General features: G+C 42.3%; 1 protein-coding gene across 6 annotated transcripts in view; it reads left to right on the forward strand.

Annotated features, from left to right (window-relative positions):
• Window positions 1-25,743, forward strand: part of Unc13c (unc-13 homolog C) — a 453,039-nt gene that overhangs the window by 232,677 nt on the left and 194,619 nt on the right. For all 6 annotated transcript variants that reach the window (XM_075965264.1, XM_075965261.1, XM_075965265.1 and 3 more), the window contains 3 exons: window positions 1,543-1,706; window positions 15,717-15,873; window positions 24,082-24,150. In XM_075965264.1, coding sequence (XP_075821379.1) covers window positions 1,543-1,706; window positions 15,717-15,873; window positions 24,082-24,150 — 390 coding nt within the window. The remainder of the gene's footprint in view (window positions 1-1,542; window positions 1,707-15,716; window positions 15,874-24,081; window positions 24,151-25,743) is intronic.

Below are 25,743 nucleotides of genomic sequence, written 5' to 3' on the forward strand. Positions count from 1 at the left end.
TGGCATTCTTGGGTGAAACGATACTGTTTCCAAATGTACAAAAGGATGAGATGGAGCTGAGGAATGTCCTTTGCCCTGTGCTCTGGGACAGAAGGAGAAAACACTTTCCTCCCTAGAGGGAACAGGCATCAGGACAGCTACCCTTGTTCCATGGTTGTCACTGTGATCAAACGCCTGACAAAAAGCAATTTAGGAGAGAAAAGTTTTGTTTGGGCTCACAGTTCATGTTGTAGTCCATCACTGCTGGGACAAGGAGGCAGGACTCGCAGGAGTGGCTCCCATCCACAGCCAAGAGCAGAGAGAGAACAAATGCCCGCTGCTGCTCGGGGCTCACTCTCTGTCTTCAGCCCAGAGCCCAGCCTGAGAAAGGGCACTGCTGACATTTGAGGGGGCCTTCCCTCCTCTAGTGAGTCAGTTGAGGCAATCCCCCACAGACATGCCCACATGCCAACATGACCTACCTGGCCTCTCACTGAGACTCTCTTCCCAGGCGATTCTACTTGTATCAGAATGACACTAAGCTTGCCACCAAATTGCCATGGCTTTTTCACACATTAATTTTCCTAAATATGTTTATGAAAACCCCTATCTCTAAACAATTGACATGGAAAAGATCTGCATACCATTTTTCTCAAACAAAGAGTAAGAAATGGTGTTTCAGTTGTCCACACAGTAAACAGCTGTAGGGTTTATGATGAATTTTATGGCTGATGGATTGGCAGCATTACATCACTAAGCAGCTTTCTGTTCTCTGACTAATAAAAAGCAACAATCACCACAGGCTTGGCCAGGATCTCTGGCCTCGAAAACCCAACAGAGAAGATGTGTGCTTTAGGCTGTGCTTTCTCTAGTCTTTTCTTCTAGTTCAGGAAGGTGAGGACTAGAGAGATCGCTCACTGTACAGACATGGGATTCGCACAGTGTAAAGAGAAAGGCAGCTCTGACCTCCATACGCGTCCTGGGCCCACTGCCCTACCACCAAAGGCAAATTGAAAAGGAGATGGAAAGCTCTGTAACCAATAGGAAGGTTCTAGGCTGCAGCACCTGTACTTGTTAGATGCAAAAAGGGATTCAGCGGGGTGATTAATTATCAAGTTTCCAAACATTTCTTTTCCATCTCAACGCTTTGCCTGGCTCCTACCATTCTGTTTCTGAAGCCTCTTGGCGTATTTGTGACAATCTGTATGACCATGGCCAACATCCCATTATCCAACCAGGACACTGCAATTTACTCAGAGTCCACAAATGAAAAACTATATTATCTTATGTAGAAGCATTTACACTGAAACATGCTTGCTTCCTTCTGGAAATGGCTGGGTGTGCACAAGCAAATGAATTATTGATTCTGCAGACTCCCAGGCAGAAGCAATGACAGATTTCCTATAATAAATTCAGTTTAATATAATCTAAGATATTCCCAGTGCGTTCAGAGGCTGGTGACACAGACGTGATAACACAGTGATGTTCTAGAGAAAAGCGTACTTAAATATTCCTGGCCTATCCCGAGGAGTCCCTAAACAACTGTAAACTGCTTACTTTCAGAACCTGTTCCATTACTTGACTGAAGTGAAGTCTAATGGCCGTGTGAAAATACCAGAGGTCAAAGGCGATGAAGCCTGGAAGGTATTCTTTGATGACGCTTCTCAAGAAATCGTGGATGAATTTGCCATGCGTTATGGGGTTGAATCCATTTATCAAGCTATGACGTAAGTACTGAGGATGTTGGAGTGGGCACAAATCTTGGTTGAAATTTAGTGGAAACAAAGGGGGGAGACTTCATCTTGATTCTTTAGGTTATTACATTTACTATTAATATTTGCTTAGTGTGTGTGTGTGCTTGCCATGACATGCCTATAGAGGCAGAGGACAAATGGCAGGTGTCTCTTCTCTCCTTGCACTAAGTGAGGTAAGTGGGACTAAACTCAGGCCATCAAGCTTGTTGGGAAGTCGTCTTACCTGATGGTCATTCTGCCAGCCCTCATCTTAGTTCTTTAGCCCAAATGCAATTGGTCAAAACCGAGAATTTCCTTGCATTGTGCCTATGCTGCGAAGGGCAGCATTAAGACAGTGATTATCAGAGCATCCACCATCATCATCCTCCCGCCTTTGTTCCCTTTTGAGCTGGGAATCCTTCACTTGCATCTTTAGCGCGTGAGATTTAGAAACATCCACCTGAGTCCCACTGATGGAATGCGATATTCTGAGAGCAGGGTCAACATTCTGTAACGTGAACATCTTTTTGTATCTGAGGAAAGCAAAGTCTTGGCATGTCTGCGTATACAGAGCTGTTAGCATCTGAAGCATCAGAAGTCATTGTAGCATCTTAGGTCAGGCACTAGGCTGAGTCCTTCCTTCAGTGTGTATATTATTACTGTTAGAAACAAAGCAAAGACGGCTATGGTACTGATAGAGCCCACTGCTGCAGTGACTGGGGTAATGAGGAGTGTGGGCTTACACACAGACACCTGACCCTAACAGGGGCATCAGCTAGGACTTAAAAATTGGGTCACTTATTTTCCATGGTGGATGTTTTCATACCTGGTCTATGTTTGTAAGTGCATTTAGTTTATCATCTGTGCACAACGTATAATAGTAAGGGGTTTATAGGCATATGTTAATATAAATGCATATATTAACAGCAAGGGAATATTCTTCTGTGCAATGAACAGATGACACACCAGGTAATCTATTAATTCTATCCATGGAATTAATGAATGGTAGGAATTAATGAATGGTAGGCTTTGTCCTACTTTCATTTCTGTTACTGAGATTGAAAACCCCGGGATAAAACGCAACTTATGGGAGAAAGGATCTAGTTCAACTCACGAACTCAGATTGTAGACCTACAAGGAAATCAAGGTCTCCACAGTGTGAGATGACTGGCCACACCCACAGTTAAAAGCAGAGAGAAAATGAATGCCGGCATACTCGCTTGTGCTCAGAGCAATCTCTCCAGTCTTACACAACTCACGAGCGCCTGCACAGGGCATGGTGCCATCCCAGTGGGTTGTCTTCTTGCATTAGTTATACCAATTAAGACATTTTTCTACAGACCAACCCAATGTCTACAAACCTCCACCAAGACTCTCTTTTTCAGGTCATTGTAGGTTGCCCTAAGTGAACAAAACTAGCTATTATGTAATTTGGAGCAAAATCAATGCTCTTCTCTAAACTAGAGCATTCGTAGCGTTTAATTGCCAGCCATGGTTCCAGAACACAGTTGTCTGAGAATGAAGGCATGTTTGAAGGACTGAAACAGAGTGGCTGGGGAGATGGCCTAGTGGCTAAACTGTTTGCTATACAAGCACAGGCACCTGATTTCAGATCCCAGCCCCCACATTACAGAGCTGGGCATAGACACCTGATTTCAAATCCCCAGCCCCTATATTACAGAGCTGGGCAGAGCTGCATGCCCCTGTAACCCTAGTACAGGGAAGGTGGAAACAAGAGGATCCTGGGGCTCAGTGGTCAGCCAGTAGAGTCAGCTTGAGAGTTTTGGCAACTAGATGTTGAACTCTGGCCTCCATATGCGTGGGCACTAACACCTACATACATTTACATGAACACCCACTTTGGTAGATGGTGTTTCAATTTATATAATGTTCTGGTTCTGAATAATAATGAACGTACTTTTAGACATACCAGAGATCTTAGAGGTCACAAAATAGAAGCTTCCTGCACAATCTAGAAACTCAGTTTTTATCTCTCTGACTAATGGCCACCCACTTCTCCTGCCCACATCTTGCAGCAGGGACTCACTGTCAGGGCAATCTATTTTACGCCCCGGTAGATGTTAAGGGAATCGGTGACTTTGACATCTGTTTTATCCCATGCCAAGTGCTATGTAACTTATCAGAACACATAATATAAAATTGAACACAACTAAAAAGCAACTACGAATAGCAAGGTAAACAAACTGACATGGGAACACTCCCCAGCAAAGGAAATAATCCAGAGGAGTTAGAGCAAACAATCTCTGGGTGCTGACATCAGGGTCATTCTTTCCTGTTTTCTATATCCTGAGAAAAATGGCTACAATACTGGTAACTACCAGGCAGCTGAGGAGAGAGCACTCCTTCTTCTTAGGTATGCTGTCTCCCCTCTCAAGATCACAATAAGAAGTTAACAAACTCTGGATTCTTGTCTGATAATTGACCTGCAAGTCAAGGGGGTGTTTTCCGATTTGCACTCCACTTTAACAAGCCCCTGTTTACACCGGGTACCGGTCTGAAGCTAGGACTGGCAACTGTTTCCTTCTGTAATGCCCAGACAGTAATTACTGTGTGGGTTCTGCTGTCTTCCTGCGGTGCTCCATCCTGCAGTCCTAGTGTGAAATAGTTCAAGACTAAGCAAACACACAGGGGTGGCTATGTTCCGCTGAACCGTCTCCTCTTCTCCTGCCCACCTCTTGCAGCAAGGACTCTCTGTCAGGGAAATCTATTTTACACTCCGACAGCTGTAAGGAAGTTAGTGACCTCGGCATCTGTTTCATTCCAGTCCAAGGGAGTTACTGATTTGGGGGTTATTGTTGTTCAGTTTTAATTTCCGTGTGCACGTGTGTACTTCAGTGAGTTTTTAGGCACCACGTGGGTGCAGGAACCCACAGAAGCCAGAAGAGGTTTCAGATCCCTTGAAACTAGAATTATAGATAGTTGTGAGCTACCATGTGGGCTGCTGGGAAATGAACCCAGGTTTTCTGCAAGAGCGGTGAGTGCTCTTAACCTCGGAGCGTTTTTCCCAGCTACTGCTGAAACTTCTTCTGTTCAGAATTGACTTGAGAGCTACAGACTGTGACAACTGTACTGAGGTCAAAGGGCAACTTAATGGAGTCGGTTTTCTCCTTCCACCATGGGGGTCTTGGGGATCAAACTTGGGGTATTGAGTTTGTTGGCAGGTACCTTTACCCAGCGAGCCATTTTTCAGCTCATTAAAATCTATATCTACCCCTACTGTCCCACTTTTTCTTATTAACATTGCCCAGGATAAATTATGCTTTGAAAATGGAAAATATTCCATTATCATGCAAGAAGAAAAATCTATTGATTGATGATCTAATTATCCCTAAATTACAGTCTCTTTGCTTACTCTTATTAGTTATCTGTGATTGGTGCTAGAAATTAATTGCAGTTATAGGTGGATATAAGTCTCTAATTGTGTGTCAATATGTCAGAAAAGTTAAAAACCTATACTTATATTTAAGAAATATAACACAGTGAGCAGCTTGGAGGTGACTTGAATTCTAAATAAAATAGATTGAAGTCTTGGTCGTCCTCACTTTTGCTTCACTCCGTTGGAAGTTCTGGATTCAGACTGGAAACTGAATACATACTTGGAAATAAAAGGAGCCAGAAGCAGAGGTTTCTATCAACTTTGTTTTTGGATCTCATTTTCTCCTGCACTATCTCTGAATGTCAGAGGTTTTGCAATTGCCAAAAGCAAATAAAAAAGAAGAGATGAATTTAATGAAATTGATGTATGTGACACCTTCACTGTGTAAGGTTGTATTGAAATATTTTGGTATGTACCACACCGGTCCCGTGCAACAGTTTGAAAATAAACTTTCAGATACTAACACTTGTTGTCAGGGGTTGAAAATAATTTTCGGAGAGAATTTAGGCATGCTTCCAAAATGCTAATTTGTAACTGAAATGTTAGTTAATTTCTAATAGATTGTTGGCAAAGCAAAATATCTCCTGGAAAGGGGAAGTTTATGAACGCATATTTACATGAATAAAATAGTTTATCAGTATTTCTTGATTGTTTTTGAAATCCTTGCTTTAGGGCACAAAAACAAATGCATACATAACATGCCAGAGGGGAAGGAGCTTGTGAGCCTTCTCTATAGTCACAAGAACAGTATAGCTGGAGAAATAAGTTAAGGGTCTTTTTATGTCGCCAAACTTATTTGAAAGACTGCCAATGTCACACCTTGTCTTCTTACCACATAGAAGGCAAAAGGCTTTCCGAAACAGGACTTCCCAAGGCTGAAACCGACTCATTAACACATTAGCTTTTGAAAGCTGCTGGTTAAAGGTTTGGTCAGACTTGATGTCAGATTCCTTTCCACACTGGTTACTGTATAAATGTGTTTACAAAGTTCCTGCTTTATCAAGTAAGGTAAAGAACAAAACCCTCATTCCAACAAGAAAAAGTAAATCCTGACCTGCCACATCAAGAATTTCTAAGGCACCTTGGTTGTTATCTGTATTTCTTGTGGGCCAGGGCTTCAGAAAGAAACCCCGGACTGCTGCTTTTTAATTTTTTTAAGTCACCATGCAAAGGAGTAGATTTCATCATGGCATTTTCTTACATATACATCATCATGCTTTGAGTTTATTTGCTCCCCTCCCTCACTGCCCTTCCCCATAACACCTATTGGTCTTTCTGGTACCTTTTCTCCCCTTTCTACTTGCATGTTGCCTGCATTCCATTGCCTATTTTCCTCCCTCTCCTCTTTTTTGAAATCTCTTCCTTCTCTCTGATTGTCCCCATCATACTTTCATGATCTACACACATGTGCATGCACACACACATGCCTATATACACACACATTTTCATGCATGCACACATGCCTGTATACACACACACACACACCTAAATGTAAATCAAGAGTCTGCATATGAGAGAAAGTGGGGTATTTGTTTTTCTGATTCTGGCTTATTTTGCTTAGCACAATGAATTCCAGTTCCATCCATTTTCCTGAAAATGGCATAATTTCATTTTTTACAACTAATAAATTCTACTGTGTATAAAAAATAATGTATCAGAATATGAACCAACAAATCATAATGACCGAACAAGCAAACAAAACACCTACAACTATTAGTTTCAAGTTTATTTAGGAATTTTGTCTTCTTAATATTTAAAATTTATAAAGTTGGGGGCTGGATAAATATTTGGCTCAAGATGTTAAGAACACTGGCTGCTCTTCCAGAGGACCTGGATCTGGTTCACAGCACCCACATGGTTGCTCACAACTGCTCTAACTCTGGTTCCAGGGATCCACTACCCTCTTCTGCCTTCCATGTACATGGTGTACATACATACATGCAGACATGTAAAATAAATCTTTCGTTTTCATAAAGTTTAAAAAAACAACACAAAGTTGGGACACGCGCTTGAAGGGAGAAGCAAGCCCCATCTGTGTAGTTCGTACACTTGCAAGTTTGGAAAAGAATAGAAAGGCTTGACTCTTCTGAATTTTCCTAGCAGTTTCTTTTCATACTTAGAGACTGTATGCTTAGCCAGATCCCTCTATTACATCATTATCTTCCTCCTAATGGAGACTGATCAGTTTCTCATAGTGCATTCATGCTTCTTTTGAGGATAGACTTGGAGATGGATAATTGAGGGGAAGCATTATTAGTCAGAGTCTGAGTGTATCGTCAGATCTCTCTCCTGAGTAGTTCTCAGAATATAGGGGAAGCGGATGCTATTCTGCTGGTAAATAACCTAAACTTTAAGACTCAGCTTCCCAGACCTCTCTACTACATCCTGCTGCCTGTAAACACACTCCCCTTTACTGCAGCCCACTTCCTATCAGGGGCAGTTTGTCTGTCCCATCTGTTGAATAAAATTGTGCCCTTGCTGTTTTCTTTGAGTTTTCATGGAAATAGAGATTGTAGCTCTCCTATTGAAACAAGTGAGCAATTGAAAACTGAAGGCTGTGTGCCCATGTTGCTAGTCAGTTGTCAATCCACACCAGAAGGGGCATTCTAGCTTACAACGATGAGCACAGAGGTCTGCTCCCTCTGTCCAAGGAGCACACCACTCTATGCGTATTTGTGTATTGCTTCTCGAGGTCAAGCACGCTACTATTTCCATCACAATAGCATGCCTTGATATTTCTCATTTATGTGAGCTTATAATTTTTTGCCTTTTAATGTTCTATCACCTCCAAGAACATGAGTGGAATTTTATTCTATGTAGTAAGATGATTGGTGTATGTATTTGTCCATGTATATATGTGCGTTTGTGTGAAAATACATATGGAGGCCAATGGTCCATGTTAGGTATCTTCCTCTGCCACTCCCCACCATATATTTTGAGGCAAAGTTTCTCATTGAAACTGGAGCTCATCTATGGGCTGGCCAATGAGCTCCATGGATCCAGCTGCTCAGCCTCTGCAGTAACTGGAGCTATGAACTAAGAGCCTTGCATGCATATGACAGGCACTTCATCACCTAAGGCATCTTCCCAGCCTCTCTGGTGATTTCTATCAAGTTAACACCCTCTAACTCTTTAATTGGCCTTTATTTCATTGTAAAACAAAGCTAAAGCTGTTTTAATGTGGGATTCTGCTAAACTAGGGCTGGCCCGTCTGGTGCCAAAGAGAACAAGCACTGGGTCATGGCTTTTTGCTGGGATTCTATTGGCTTGTGCCTTAGTGTGCTGTCATAAACTTGTCTCTAGACCACAACTGTGGGGTTAAAGTTCACCTTCATCCTAGTCTGTCTCAGCTGCAAAAGCCACACAGGCCTTCTGAGGAAATGTTGAGCAACTGACTTGTTGGCTTACAACCTATTCTTAAGGGTCCATACAAGGGAGGAGTGGTTGCAGGAACAGAGGGCCAGCAGTAAACAAGAAGTCAAGTCCAACAATGTTCAGACCCAACATTCTAGAATGCACAATTAATTTGTTCAGTAGATATTTGTAACATGAGGGTCGTGCTTGTTTGTTGGGGTTTTCTGTCCTGCCTGGTTTCCACAGCTCTTTAGCCCCAAAGAAAATCACACAGAGATCTCTATAAGTTATAAAGCTGATTGGCCCATTAGCTCAGGCTACTTATTAGCTCTTGTAGCTTATATTAACCCATTTTTCTTATCTATGCTAGCCACATGGTTTGGTACCTTTCTCAGCAAGGCAGTTCACATCTTGCTTCCTTGGCGGTCTGTGCAGGACTGAGAGGAATGGGCTTTCTCCTTCCCAGAATTCTCCTGTTCTCATTGCATCACCTTTACTTCCTGTCTGGTTTTTTCCCCTATACTTCCTGCCTGGCCAATCAGCGTTTATTTAAAACATGATTGACAGATTACAGACAATTCTCCCATGCCAGATATTTCCTAAGTATCTAGGTGTGTGGGCTTATGCAGGGTGCCTTTAGCCTATGAATGTTACTATAACAAATTGTCATGAACTGTATGACTTATAAACCACAGGAGTCTATTTCCCACAATTAGAAAAGTGAAGTCCATGATGATGGTTGTCCTGTGAAGGGTATTTTCCTGATTCATGGAAGACTCTTTCTGCTGTGTTCTCACAGTATTTTCAGGGTGACACGGTCTCTTTGGACCACTTTTTATAAAGCTACTGTTGGGTTAATTGTGAGAATCCCACAGTCTATCTTAAGTACCTCTCAAAGACCGTACCTCCTCAAAATGTCAAAAGCATTAAAAAAAAAAAGTCTCCTCATAGAAACTTCTGTCCTCATAGGGGACAGATTTAGGCCACAGCAAGAAAAGATCATTAGGACTCAGTAGTAGGGATGGCTTCTGCCTCCACTGGGCTCCTAGTTTAGGATGAAGAAGAAATGAAATACAAAGAAGGTCATGATGAATACGCATTTGTGCTAAATGCTTGTGTAAGTGGACGGGGCAAATCTAGGCATGTAGAGGGAGGGGAGTATCTAATGGGAGGGAATTAGCTGCTGGGAAGGGAGTAGCTGCTGAGAAAAGAGTAGCTGCTGGGAGGGGAGCAACTGTTGGCATTTTGCTAAATTCGCCATCTTTCTGTGATCTGCATGTTCCCCCTCCCATTCTCTTCTTCCTCACCCCATGATTAAGATCTAGTCATCCACAGCCTCCATTGAGAAGTCTTTGTGCTTTAGAACTAAGAAGAAGCAATTCAAATATATTTGAATTTCTCTTTAGTAAGAGGCTAGAATATTTAATGCTGATCACTTGAGAAGGTTGCAGTCTGAGTCTTGGGGAACAAACTGGTTTTAGTGTATTTCTACCATTTTACCTTTTATCTTTCATTTTCTCACCAAAATCTTTTCCAAGAATCTAAAAATTGTTAGCATTGTGTCATTCTAGCCACCTCATGTACTGTTCATCCACAAAATACTGGTGGAGTTGAAGTGATGGGTCAGCTGTCAAGAGCACTTGTTGCTTTTGCAAAGGACCTGAGTTTGTTCCCAAGATGACTCTCAACTTCCTTTAACTCCAGCTCCAGAAGATATGACCCTTTGTTCTGGCTTCTGTGGGCACTGGACTCAGGGACACAAACTCCTACACATACACATAAATAAAAGTAAATCTTTTATAAAAGTTGGTATACCATGTCCTTAAAACAAAGACGGTACATCCTGTAATGTCCACAGTTTATGTAACTAAGAATAACTTCTCCCAAAGGGACATGCAAAAATTTGATGTTATTCTTCTTTTGCAGGGAATTGCAGGAAATGCAGTGAGTCCAGAGACAGAATCTGATATGACTTCAGTAGTCCATTGGTGTCAGAGCATACCAGTATCTCATTAGTTCATTTTAAATGTTGCCTCATGCATAGTTGACAGATAAAATTATATCCACCGTGTGCAATCTTAATTGGACTTGCATTGGTAATGAGTCAATCTGTGAGTGCCGAATACAAGGTCTGCCTTACATACCTATCATTTTGCTGTGAGAACATTGTCACATTTTCTCAGCACATCCTTTTAGAATACAATACAGGGGCTGGGGAGATGTCTCAGTGGTTAAGAGCATTTGTAATTGGCGTAATAACCAGGCTAGCTTAATATGAAACAACACATTTTAATGAGGGGGTAGCTTACAACACCAGGGATCCAGCGGCGAGCAGGAGATACAAAAAGAGAGAGCAGCCGGCTCACGCTTGCCAAATTTATATGTAAACATTAGCCCGAGGCTGACACGCCCCCTAAGGGGGCTGGGCTATCCCTACAAGCACTGACTGCTCTTGAAAGGACCTGCGTTTCGTTCCCATCACCCACAATCCATGGATTTTGTCTTGCTAAAGTGATACATGAAACATTGACTCTCGTCTCTGGAATCTGCCTTTTGCCAGCCCTCTCTCCCCTTTCACTCTAAGGAGCTTCCTACCCCTGTGCTCCTCCCCTATTGCACAGCTGCACTATGATTAGGAGTTGTATCCTCTTCGGTGCATATGGACAGAGTAGGTGTGGGAAATGAGAAAATACTCTCCTCCACAGGAGACAGTTACCATGGAGTAGAGTCTGTTGGGCGACCTTGCTGAGATGTGGTAGACCCCGGTCTCTGCTGCAAAGACATACAGTGAGCAGCCTCTAGCCATGCCATCCCCCTTCTTGTTGGTCAACTAATTCTTAAGAGCTAAGACACCAACCTGTCATTGAGTTTTTCTCAGTCCAGCAAGCTTCCTGGTAGTTAGGGAAAGTTGCTCCTTGGTGCTAGAAATCATTAAACGGTACTCCTCCTTTCCAGGGCTGGTAGGATTTGACTTCCTTTCTGGTATCATGGGAGCCTTCGGGAAGATTTAGAGGGTGGCTCTTGCGCCTCTAGCTATTGTCCGTCATACCCCAGAAATTGCCTCATTTCAGTATTAATCAAAGGATAAGATATTTCTGTCAGTGCTTTGGGATGAATGCTTGCCTAATGTTCTGGATGATTTAAAACATCACTCTCAGCAGAGCAATGCTGGAGTATGGTCAGCATTACAATATTACTGCCGTGTACCACAGGCAAACCCTCCTGAAGTAATTGTATATAAAAATCAACTGTCCTATCAGGGTAGCTGAACACTCATCTTGTTCCCCCTTAACTCTGGGTAGATGCCTTTAGCTCCTGCCGTTTTGCTTTCATTAAGAAAAGCCTATTGGTACACCCTCGGGTGTGGGAAATCCCTGTATTAAATACAATCTCAGCATAACTGCACACACAGGTATAGCCACAGCATACAGTCCCAGAAAGAGAGGAAGGTGATCTCAATGAGGTGAAGTCAATGTCTTGAGAGGCATCTTCCATTCACGCAGTTTGACTAGACACCATAATGAAACCCAAATAATTAAGTCTATCTGCATGCCATGTTCACAACAGCATCATTAACACAAAAAAGGTGGGGAGGGACGCTCAGGTAGCTTCTTCCTTGCTGGACTCCTTTTCTCCCTTCCTCTCTCTCAAGCACATACTCCTGAATTCTCACCCCCAAAGTAACCCCTTAAAAGTGTAGATCTGATGATGTTGCTTCTATTACATGGAGAGGGAGTTTGACTTCTGGAAGATGACTTGATAGCTTGCATTCTCTCTGAGAGATTTGGAGCTTTATTTGCGAAAGCCCTCTGACCTATGAAGATGTGACGAAGGAGCTGACCTAACTTATGGCACAAAACTCCACATAAACCCCCAGACACACAGACGGCACACAGGCAGACCTCTGGCCTTACTGGTCTGGCGCTCTCTCCTCATGGTCAATGGAGTTGACTGCATACATTTGTGTCTTCATTAGTTGGCACTATTTCATTTCCCTGAGCAAATTCTTTCTCCACGAAATCAAGTCCTTTGCATGGCTTCAGGATCTCTTCGTCATCACTAACTCATAGCCCAGGCTCTGTTATGACTTCTTTCCTGAGCCTCTCCAGGCTGGGTTGGTAGTCCCTACAGCACTCTGTCTGGTTCTCACAGTTGCCTCCCGTCTGTTATGTGCCCCGAGTCCCTGGCGGTGTGCAAGGAGGCTCACTGCTGTCGACCAGAGCTCACCTTGTACATTTTCATCAACCATGGGGACACCAGGCTTCTCATTCTTCCCTGTTCACTGCCTGGCCTCTCAGCCTAAGCCCCTCTGGCCGTCCTTTTCCCTGATTGTGGACTGGACTTGTGGGGCTGTGTCCTGTACCCTAATTTTGTCTGCTCTAACCCGTGGCCTACCCAAGCCCATGGCGGGAGGCAGCTAGAAGAAATGAGGCCCGAGCAATCTGGCGGTATAGGTTTGTTTTAATTTTGATTACATTTTCTTCATTTATTGCAAGAGTGCTTGCCATGCCCTGTGTGCAAAGGTTGACAGGTAACTTAAAGAAGCTGGTTCTCTCCTTCTGCCATGTGGGTCCTGGGGATTGTGCTTGGGTCATCAGGCTTGCTGGCAAGTACCTTAACCCAGTGAACTGAGTTGCTGCCTGGGTGTATTATTTTGAAACCAAGAACTACATTGCTCTTGTGACACCATCCATTTCAAAATGACACACTTCCAGCTTCAGAGTTTCAGTAAAGTTTACTTTGGCAATTGACTATGATGTCATGTCTCTACCTCTTCCTGGATATGCCTGTTTTTCTATTATCTCCCAAATTGTCATGTTTAAGCATTTAGCATTCCATAATTCTTGGTCTATGATTAGAGTCTAATAAATCTAATTTTATGAAATTTGGGGGTCAGGACAAAACACGATGGCCTCACTTTGAGGTTTTAAAATTTCTTCCTGAAATAATTTTTCTATCATTTGTGGTATGCTGTGTGGGCTAAGTGCATTAATGATTAACTCCAACTCACCAATAATGCATCAGTTTCGCATTAAGGAAAGAAATAAAAGCGCTTCCCCTTGGAGTCATTTAGCCAAGAGTGGGCACAGATTTGAATTATCTACTTCAGGCTCCCTGTGTCTTCTGTACCCTGCCAGTCTGTTGCATGGGTCTGAATTTGTGCCTGCCTGAAGGCTGTCTTGTGAATTAGCCCTTGTGCCTTTACCTGTGACTGTCCCTGTGTGTCTGTCTTTTGTGTGGCTGTGTCTATATGTGTTCATGTGTGTCTGTCTGTAAAAGTGTCATGTGACTGTCTATATCTGTATGTTTCTGTGTGTTTATGCATTTCCATCTCTTATTGACCATCATAGAAAGCATCACACGGGAAAGGAATGGGATAGTTAACAGACATCTTTAACAGTTTTACAGGGATTAAGACACTGACTCCAGCTGACCCACAAATGACCCAGATGACAACCAGCATTGAAAATGACACTGTCTATTGACCAATGTCCAAGTGCTGTGTTTAACGTTATAGGAATATACTCATTGTTAGAAGATTGCTTTCCACCTCTGGATTTGCTGCTGTCAGCAAATGGGACAAATGCACTGTTCTGGGTCAGGGCACAGAAGAGCACACAATTTAAGATTACAGCGTGCATTAGCTTACACTGTAAAAGTTGATTACACAGAAAATCCAAGGCAAGTAAGGTTAGTGTTACATTGCCCTCTTGAAAGCAGGTTAAACAAACAGGCTGAGAACACAGTGGTATAACAGTCTTCCGTCTTCTGGGACTTCAAGATGTTCTTAATTCTATCTGTGAGGTCTAGTAAAATTTCCAGTCCTGTAAGAGATATAAAAGATACTTTCGTAATTTTGTATTACTACAGCATTCATTTTTAAATTTTTCGGTTATATTTATTTATTTACTATGTGTATGGGTGTATGTATGCACAAATGTGTGGGGGCATGTGTGTGGAGGTCAAAGGACAACTTAGTAATCTGTTTCTCCTTCCACCACGTGGGTTCCAGGATGGAGCTCAGTTTGTGAGGTGTGGCAGCAAGAGCCCTTACCCACCGAGCCATATCACTGAGTCCCATTTGTGGTATTCCTTGTGGGTATTAATAAATTTTAATAATCTCAGAAATAATAATTTAAAAAATAAATACATTTATATTCCCACAGTTAAATGACAGACATCATATAACTCTTAGGACATAAATTGTCACTTCTGATTCTCAAGGACCACAGCTTCAACCTACGTTCATCAGCTAGGGTCAGGAAAGAGGAGGTAGATAGGAACCCAGCCCAGCTGTGAGCTAAATGCGGCCACATTGTCAGGACAGATACTGGCTTGCTTCGTGGGATGCCACTCATGACATGACACACCTTTACGTACGCGCAGCCCACTTAGGCATTCAGTAACACACAATGCCGAATTGCCGAGATGGGAGACAAATTACTGAAATATCTGAGCAAATGGGGTCAAATTATGGTAAGAAGACTCTTTTCTGCGGTGTGCATTTTGTTGTTCAGCTTTATCACAAGCCACACTTTCAGCGTGACAATCTTTTGATAGAGTTCACACGAGACAGGTTTCCTTGAGAGAAGAGACAGAAAAAAAGCTCTTGTTGCTTTTGATGTCGTAAATGACTCTATTATTCGAGGTTTCAATCGAGAACCTCTGTGCCCAGGCCTGGCATGATTCAGTTGTTTGTCTAATTGAATCCTGTCTATAACAAAGCGCTTGGAAAGCAGAATTGCTGATGGAGGCCCTTGAAGCCTGGGAAACTTCAAAAGTGCCACTCAAGTCAGGTGTGAACCAGTAGGAGTGAAAGTGGAGCCGCTTGCTGCAAGACAGAAGGCACCGTGAGGAGGAGACAGAGGCCATTGGTGTTTGGGTGGCATGTGGCATTTTAGGCTCTTAAATAGCTGAAGGTAGGGTCGGGGCCTTGGGGTGATCCTGTGCCCACAGCTGTTGTTCCAGCACGCTGAACTTTGCAGGGACCTGGCCTTGGCTTTTAGCACCGAGCACCCACGTAGTTCAAAGAAACTGCCCGTAACCCCACGAAAGGTCATTTTCTAATCAAGCTGCGTCACCAGTGTGAATATGAAATTTCTAAGAGGCTGAACATGTCTGCTCTCCCAGAAACTGCTGGAGCGTTTGCTACAGCTGAGGAATGACTTAATGGTGACGTGAAGGGCGGGCTTGTACGTGAATTAGCTTCCGCTTTTAAAGCACTGTGTGTCTTGTGTTTTAAAACATTTCAGGCACTTTTCATGTCTGTCTTCTAAGTACATGTGCCCGGGTGTCCCTGCGGTCATGAGTGCCCTGCTGGCGAACATCAACGCTTTCTATGCACACACAACTGTCTCCACTAATGTGCAGGTTTCTGCCTCGGATCGCTTCGCCGCTACAAACTTTGGGGTGAGTGTAATTGTTTTTGGAGCTCTAAGTTTTCAACTAGTCTATGGTTGCTAGATTGTCAAGGGCCTTCAGACCCCAGATATTCTCTTCATTCCCACCTTACCCCCAATTAAATTATATCTAGTATATAATGAGTCCCCATAACCTAACATGGTAAACAAAACAAGTTTGATCTGATACCCTAGGAAAAAAGAATATGAATATTTAACCAAAAAAGAAAACAAATCAAAAGAAAAATGGTTACATTGAGGATAGCATTGGGGCTGTGGATAACAGGTTTGATAATGATAACACCATCAAGTCCCTTGTGCCATCTGAACCTTAGTTTCTCAACCTGCTCAGAGTATGATGAGTCTTACCCTGACGTTATTCCAAATTGTGAGGTAAGGACCAATGAGATTTAAGATTCTATAATCTAATATGCAAAATATGAGGATTCTAGAATTATATGAGGTATGAGAGGTTTGTCCCTCCCGGCTTACTATAATATAAACAATACGCTGTCAATGTTATAGATTGTAATGTTAGATAGACCAACTTTTGCAAGGACCAGGACTAAAGAACATTCTGGAGCTAGTTCAATAAAAATACTGTGATGGTCAAATTCCAGACCAGAGAAGACTTTTGTAATAAAGGCGTCACCTTGGAAACAGAACCTGTTGTCTTGGGACTTTGCCTATAATGTAAACCATGCTGTGTTATGAAATGGCTCTGTTTCTATTCTGCCTGTGTACACTTCGGAGAACAAGCCGGGCTTGCAGAACACTGCGCCTTTCTGCCTCCTAGAAGATGCAGTTTTGTGATTAACATCTGCCATAAAAGCCACCTGGAGGAAAACTGGATGCCACACTTTCAACTTCACCCTGACCCAGAGAGAAGAAAACACATTGACTTCAGCACATTTCCCATCTCAGTAGCAACGTGCTTACAGCAAACTTCATTTTGTAAATCAAATAACATCTTGTGGGATAGAAACAAAAAAGTGAGACATTTGATCAAATCATAACTGGATTAATTGGAGGTCGAGCATGTGGCTGTGTATTTTCTCTCACCTTGGAGTATAATCCTGTTTCCTAAACCAAAGATATCAGCTATACTATCTCCTGCCTCCACTTTGGAACCCTGAGTTCTGATTCACCTGAGGACTAAAGTAGATATTCCAGATACCGTGATGGGTATACAGTCATTTCTTAAACCTTCTTTAAGTTATAACCCAGAGTTTTCAAATCCCCCCACCCAAACATAGTGTATTTGAAAAAGCTTTCTTCAAGCTGGGCGTGGTGGTGCATACTTTTATTTCCTATACTCAGAAGGCAGAGACAGGCAGATCTCTGAGTTCAAGGCCAGTCTGTTCTATATAGGGACTTCCAAGACAGCCAGGATTACATAGAGAAACACTGTCTTGGAAAAGAAAAAAGAGAAAGCCTTTTCTGAGTCTTACACTCCCTAGGCACCTGCTCCACCACTTATGCAAGAGTAGCCAATGCTGGTAACCACTGGGCAGTCTCTCCAGTCCCATCATTGTTTCCTCATGACTTACCATGACATTTGTATAGACAGACACAACCAAGTTTTTGTTTACAAAACTTACATAACTTGACAGGATACTCTTAAAGAAGAAAGTAAGTTTTTCAGCAGGAAATCCACTGTAAAATTAACATTTGTGGCAGACACCGTTAGCAGCCCAAACTCCGGGAAAGGAAACTGAAGGTTTCCATTCTCTGCCTCTCACACCATGGAGAATTCTTCTATGGGTTCTGACTTTGTGTTATTTGACCATTTCTTTGTGTGACAAAATTTGTGAAATATTTTTACAAGAAAGAAAAATATTATTCAGTCTTTACATCAGAGAAAATCATGATTTTTTTATTTTTTATTTTCTTATTATTTATTTATTATTAAAGATTTCTGTCTCTTCCCCACCACCACCTCCCATATCCCTAGACTACAACCCCAAGGTCCAAATCAGGAGCAGAAGGAGAGAGAGCATGAGCAAGGAAAATCATGATTTTTAAATTCTAATCTAGAATTTATCTTCACAATTCCTTCTTTTTAATTTAATTTTTTTATTCATCTATTAATTTTCTTCCCAGCCTCAGCCTCCCCCATCCTCCCCTCCCAAAGCTGTGCCCCCTCCCCTGTATCAACCACTCCCACCTTCCAATTTCCAGCTCTTCTGTCTCCATCCAGGAAAAGGAAGGTCTCCCACGACTGTCAATAAAATATGCATATCAAGTTGCAGTTAGACTAACCACTTCCCAATGTATTAAGGCTGGGCAAGGCAACCCAGTATGGGGAGTAGAGCCCTAAAATCCAGTGAAAGAGTCAAGAAATGGCTCCTGCTCCCACTGTTAGGAGTCCCACAAGGGGACCAAACTACATAATTGTAACATATATGCAGAGTGCCTAGGTCAGTCCCATGCAGACTCCCTGGTTGTCTGTTCAGTCTCTGCGAGCCCCAATGAGCCCAGGTTAGTTGATTATGTGAGCCTTCCCATGGTGTCCTTTACCGTGAGATTCCTGAACTCCTCCTAAGGTTTGACTGTGAGTCTCTGCATCTGTCTCCATCTGTTGCTGGATGGCATCTCTGATGACAATTGGGCCAGGGACCAGTCTGGTCACAGGAGATGGCCAGTTCAGGATACTTATCCACTATTACGAGAAGTCTAATCTGGGGTCCTCCCTGTGGACTCCTGAGAGATTGCCCTGTGCAAGGCTTCCACCCATCACTGAAATGTCCCCCCAGCGGTTCCCCTCAGCACTCTTCCCCTCTATTGCATCCCCCAACCTTATTGCTCATGTTCCCTTCCCCCATCCCCGTCCTCAGTCCATTCACACAATCTCTATTTCCCCTTCGAGGGAGATATGGGTGCCCCCCCCATGAACCTTCCGTGTTATTTAGTCTCTCTGGGTCTGTAGCCTATAACGTAGTTATTCTTGATTTTACAACATCCCATGTTTGTCTTTCTCGGTCTGGGTTACCTCACTCAAATTTATTTTTTTTCTAGTTCCATCCATTTGCCTTCAAATTTCCTAGTGTGCTTGTTTTAAAAAATTGAGTAATACTGTGTAAAATTTGTCACATTATCCTTATCCATTCCTCAGCAGAAGGACAGCTAGGCTGTTTCCAGGTTCTGACTATTACAAATCAAGCTACTATGAACATGGCTGAGTAAGTGTCCTATGGTATGGTTGAGCCTCCTTTGGGTATACGCCCAAGAGTGGTATTTCTGAGTCTTGTAGTAGGTTGGTTCTCAGTTTTCTGAGAAACCGCCACACTGACTTCCAAAGTGACTTCATAAGTATACAGTCCTACCAGCAATGGAGGAGTGTTCCCCTTGCTCCACATCCTCTCCAACATGAGCTGTCATGTGTTGTTTTTTTAATCTTAACCATTCTGATAGGTGTAAGATGGAATCTCAAATCAATAAGAAACAAAGAGGCCACCCCCACTATATTTTTATGATTAGCAACCATAAAATTATTAAGAACACTTAAACATTCTATTTGAAATGTTTTCTTCTTACCGAGTTTTTGATTTTGATGAATCTGGATGGAGATATTTCCAGCCCATGTCAGGATATTCTTTATCTTATATCTGGCATTCTTTCACAAACCTGAGGTTACACAAGTACTTCCATAGGCAGGATCTCTCCAAGAGATGCTGAAGCAAGTGAAGGCCCTGAAATTCGAGCAGGGTCAGTTTCCATCTCAGTTCAACCACACTGTGACCAAGACAGAGATGGGAGTGGATAAAGAAGCTGAGGCTGCATGGAACCTGGTACCCACTCAAAACAGGAACTTTTCTTCCCATTATTCCCTGGACCCTGGCGGGGATGCTTTCTAAACATGTACTCATGAGGTAACCATTCCCTCTCCCTGAGTCTTCCCTCTGCTGATGAACCCAGTCCAACCCACCTATTAGCTTTTATACGGCTCATGAGTTAAGAATGATTTTTATGCATTTAAATGTTATTTAAAAAACAAAAGAAGATTATGAACTTGTGGTTCATGAGAATTACATAAAATTACAATTTTGCTGTTCACCCATAAAGTTTTATTGAAAAAAAATGGCCATGTCTAAAACACTGGTATCTCATCTAGCAAAGGCTACCATGCCAGTGTCAGATTGGAGTAGTGAAAGAATCCCCAAAGTCAAACACAATTACTCTCTATGATGCTTCAGACAGCCTGCTGGCTACTGGTCTCGGTACTTTAACCACCTAAGTAAAGCTGGGGTTTTGATAAATGATAATACCAAGTATCGTTGTGATGATTTGCCTACCAGACAAGTATGGCCCTTACCTACTACAAAGAGATGACTAATCTGGCTGTTCCCAGTGTGGTGCCGTGACTCTTGGGAGAAACATGTTTTAATCGCCTCTTATTTACTCCCCAGATCATGCCATGCAGACAGTCGGCCCCCTCAGCTGTCTCAAAGGCAATCTCACCCTAGTTAACCAGAAGTACGGTAAACAAAATTACATCTCGAGCCGTCCCTGCTGTTCAAAGAATCTCTTTGAAAATTCAATCAACAGAATGCTTTTAATTTTGCTTCATCAGATGTGATTTGGGAGTCGGTGACTACTAGCCCAGCAGATTTCTCTCTCCAGTCTTCTCTCTTCCTTGCATGTTAAGTTTCCAGCAGAGCCCTGGAAACCAGGGTGGGGAGAAGCAATCTGAGAGCTGCCTTAGTCGGAATTCTGAGCATCCCCACAAGACAGAACCTCACAGACACAAGTCCATCTAAATAGACTCCGCCATACATAACCTAAGTCTAGGGGCCAATAAACACTGGGGTAGTGTAGCCCAAGGCTGTAATTTTTTGAAACTATAGATAGGGGCTGAAGAGATGGCTCAGTGCTTGCCTTAAAAACACAAGGACTTGAGTTTGATCCTAGAACCTATATATGATGTCAAGTGTGGTGGCACATGCCTATAATCCCAGTGTGGTGGTTTGAATGAGAATGGTCCCCATGATCTCATGTATTTGAATGCTTGGGTCTCTATTTGATGGACCTCTTCAGAAAGAATGAGGAGGTGTGGTCTTTCGGAGGAGGTATGTCACTGGAGACAGGCTTTGAAGTTTCAAAAACCCATGTCATTCCCAGTAAGCGCTCTCTCGCGCTCTTTCTCTCTCTCTCTCTCTCTCTCTCTCTCTCTTATCTCAGATGTGAGCTCTCAGCTTTGCTCCAGTGAGATGCCTGTCTGCTCCTTTGCTCCCCATCATGATGGTCAGGGACTCACCCTCTGAAACTGAAAGCCCCAAATAAACTCTTCTATAATCTGCCTTTGTCATGGTGTCTTATCACAGCAATAATAAAGTAACTAAGAGCCAGGCAGTGGTAGTGCACCCCTTTAATCCTAGCACTTTGGAGGTAGAAGGAGGTGGATCTCTGTGAGTTTGAGGCCAGCCTGGTCTACAAGAGCTAGTTCCAGGACAGCTATGCTGTTACACAGAGAAACCCTGTCTTGAAAAACCATAAATAAATAAATAAGTGTAACTAAGAAACCCATTATCAAGGTAGAGGAAACAGGTATATTCTTGGGGTTCTTACAAGCCAGGCTAGTCTACTCGGTGAGTTCCAGGTTAGTGAGAGACCCCATTTCAAAAGAATGACATGTGATGAGGAATGAGGAATGATACCCATGATTGTCTCCTGGCCTCTACACATGCCTGTACACACATGTACTCAAACACAGATATGTACATGCACACTTAGATAGGACAGACATGGGAATCCAATAGCACATGGCGCTCTCATTTGCTTAGCCTCTTATCTTGTAGGCAAAAACTAGGCTTTATCATCTAGACTTTCTCAACTAAAGTGAATCACAAAGAGCAAGGAAAAATAAGACTAAAAGCTGCCCTCAATAAAAGATTCTTTTTCAAATACTACTAACATGAACTAATCTTGCCAAGCATTCTGTCTTAGGTCTTTTCAATCAGTAATTAATTGATAAGAGAAAACTGAGTTTTTCCTCCTTAATAAACTCAGTCTGTCTCATTGTCCAAGACTATGCTCTCGGCATGGCCATTCTCTAATGAAGTCTGGGAAGGTAAGCGTTTCCTGCTGGGCACATACACCACATGAAATTCTCTTATTGAAGAGCAGTGGAGAAATAGATGCTGGGCAGCAGCCAGCTCAGCCAGCCCTGCCGAGTGGAATGGGATCAGCGATTCGGGGCAAGGCACAGTGCAGCCGTCAGGTCAACTGTCTTGATGATTTGTGCCAATCACAGAGGTCAGGCTCAGCTTCCAGAGATGTGACATGAATCAGATCAATGTTTATAGTCACTCGAGTGATTAACTTTATTGTGGCCCTGAACTCTCGACTGTAGCAATGCTTCCATCTTTATTTTCCATGTAAAAACTGGAAGGAAATGTAAGAGGCAGTAATAAAGTTTGACGTGGCTTGTTGCCTCCCCGGGAACATGTGGTTGGGATAGGCAATGGAATATCTAAGATGCTAAGTTCATCTTCATGTCTCCGTAGCTTTGCTACACAGGGTGATCTTAGCCTGCTTCAGAAGCTTCTGGGAGGCAAAGTTTATATGTGCTGCTTCCACGTTTACTCCACGGGAGTTAGGACGGGGGTGGTGCTTCGCCTCTGTTCACTAATGTGTGGTTATGATGACGATGGCACTTCACTGAAAATTCTGAATGCTTCATCTAGTGAAAAGTGGTCAAAAGTCTTCAACTTGTGTTTCTATTCAACTGTGACTCCATTAAGATCAACGACTTCAAAGAGTAAGACCTATATGCCCCATTCAGCCACTTCTCAAACGAAGGAAAGATTCTCGTTTGCCAATACTCTGCAAAATGCAATCTGGTATTTATAGACTAAAGATGTAGACAGAAAGCCTTGCCCCCAGTCATTCCTGTACCCACTCATTATTTTGTAAGGTCAAATTAGCTGGGAAAGGAGGTTAGGAGTTTCAGTGCGAGGTTGTGTAGATCAGGCTCACCTGTAGGCATGTCTGTGGTAGGAGACCGCGGTCTCTTAATGACATCAACTGACGTGGGAAGACCCAGTCTAAGAATGGGCAGCACTTTGGCAACAGAAAAATGGAAAAAAAAGAAGAAGAAGAAAAAAGAGAAGGAGAAAGAAAGCTGAGTACACATGTTCTTTGTTCTTGACTACAGATGTGGCCAGATGTTTAAACTTCATGTGACCTTGGCTTTCTTGCAATGGTAGACTGTAACCTCCAACTGTGAAGTAAATAAATGCTTTCTCCATAAGCTTGTTCTGCCAAGTGTTTATTTTATTACAGTGACAAAATCAAAGCATTGCCTATTGTGTGTGTGTGTGTGTGTGTGTGTGTGAGAGAGAGAGAGAGAGAGAGAGAGAGAGAGAGAGAGAGAGAGAGAGAGAGAGAGAGGGAGAGGAAGAGGGAGGGAGGGAGGGAGGGAGGGAGGGAGAGAGAGAGAGAGAGAGAGAGAGAGAGAGAGAGAGAGAGAGAGAGAGAGAGATTTGAGGTTTTCTCCTTGCTTGTATTAGAGGCATTCAACTCCAATCTTATATTTACTAAGTCAACTCCATCCTCTCCCCAGTAAAATACTTCATTGAAGAAACTAGTCCCATACTGACATAGCCCCAATGGCAGCCATAAGAAGAACTCAATTTTTATAGTGTTTGCAAGGATAAATTATAAAATCCTTTAAAAACAATTGATCCCTTCAGATTATCATGTCTTTCTTTACTTCCCAACAGAAAATGTCTTTTAAAGGGGGAGCGAATATTTTTATAAACACGCATACCAGCTGTTCATTCCCATGGTTAGAAATTAATAAATCTGTCAATAATTTTCTGGGGGCTCATGGTAATAGGCAGGATTAAAACAGGGAGTGAGCTGTAATTTCTTCTGCTGATGCATTGCAGTACTATGAGTCATTCTAGAGAGAAATGATGGAAGTTTTTCTGCAGAAAAACTCCAGACACTCCGGCAGGACCACTGCAGCCTTTCTTGTCGTTCACAGAGGAAGAGTGACTTCCCTGGAGAGAAGGAATGATGCCAGAGGCCCAGAGATGGAGTCCAAGCCACTGTCGTGTCCTGTAGTTTGTGCACGTCTGTGACTTTGGACAGTCGTTGACATCAATGCTCCACCATCTCTGTAGAATGGGAACAGTAACTCTCATGGCTGAGGGGACTGCATGGAGAGTGGTTGCTTATTTCCATCACTCTGTCTTGTCTTTTCTTGGTACAGAGGGAAAAATTCATAAAACTGCTGGACCAGTTGCATAACTCTTTAAGGATCGACCTGTCAAAGTACAGGGTAGGTACAGCATGTTTTCCCTTAAGGTGGACCACTGCCAAAGTACAGGGTAGGTACAGCATGATTTCTCTTAAGGTGGACCACTGTCAAAGTACAGGGTAGGTACAGCATGATTTCTCTTAAGGTGGATCACTGCCTTCGCTCTAGGGGGCTTCTGCACACAGTGTATCATTACCCATCCTGTAATGGAAAAGTAAACATGCTGATTTTGAGTCTGATACATTGGAAGCAATCCTCAAGAGAGCCTTTGTTGTTCTCAGACTCTGCCTGCACATAAACCCTAACAATAATAATACTTTGTGTGTGTACAACTCAATCTTGGAATTTTTAATAACCATCTGGTGGAGTAGCCCTGGGCTAATTCATCAAGTGAACACAAAGTCCAGCCTTACTTTGAAATTCATTTTAAAAATTTAGTTACAAGATACATCATCATAATTGTAGATGTTTTTATGTATCTTCTATTTATCAACAGTTTATTTGAATATTTTCTCATTTGTATATATTCATTTTCTGCTTTCATTTTAATTAGTCCCTTAATGATTGATGAATGGATAATAGATAGATAGATAGATAGATAAGATAAGATAGATGATTGAAAGATAGATAGAGACAGATGATTAATAGATAGATAGATATGCATCTCCTGCATTCATTTTAATTAGTCCCTTAATGATTGATGGATAGATAATAGATAGATGGATAGATAGACAGATGATAGATAGATGATAGGTAGATAGATAGATAGATAGATAGATAGATAGATAGATAGATAGATAGATGATAGACAGACAGACAGATGACTAGGTAGACAGATAATTACCTATTTCTGGAAATTACAACCTAAATTTTATCAAGTATAATTGTATATTGGAATTAACCACATTACAAAAAAACAGTCGTCACCCATGCCAGCCTGCTGTAGAAGCTATTTTGGGGCGAGAGACAGAACACAGCTTATTGACCATCATTAGGCACCAAGCCTGCTCAAGGTCATAAGAAATATCCAGAACTCCATTTGGGATTTTCTGCTGACTGCAGAACCCCTACATGAAAACAATCATCAGTTCATATGAGAAATGTCTCAAGGTTAAAACCCTTTATGTCTTCAAGTATTTTCATAATGGCACTTTTTGCTTTTCCTCTATAATTCTGATTATCTTAAAAATGTAAGTGACCTGTCTCCATGTACCTCACTAGGGAGAAAACTATGTGGAACTCATCATATTTCAGATCTTGAAATACAATCTTATTTTCTTCTTTTAGAAAGTTTCCTTGTGCCTGAAAAGTGAATCTTGCCATCTATACCACATTCAAAGTAATTTTTGAAAATTACAGCAATCTTTGGAAAACGATTAAAAAGATTTAAATACAGACTAACCTCCCGTCTTTGAAAAAATGTATTTTATAGGCAGGAATTAACATGTTAGCATTGCAAAAACAATAAATTTGTAAGCTTTTAAAGCTTTTCCTTTATTGTATGAGGTTGCTCCACTAATATGAGGAATTTAATCACTTTGTTTTCACGCCTCCGTTGTCCACTCTCACCACCCTCACGCCCCTGCCGGAGCCCTTCTCCTCAACAATCCCCCT

Source organism: Microtus pennsylvanicus, chromosome 3 (genome assembly GCF_037038515.1).
Source record: "Microtus pennsylvanicus isolate mMicPen1 chromosome 3, mMicPen1.hap1, whole genome shotgun sequence".
Classification (NCBI taxonomy): Eukaryota; Metazoa; Chordata; class Mammalia; order Rodentia; family Cricetidae; genus Microtus; species Microtus pennsylvanicus.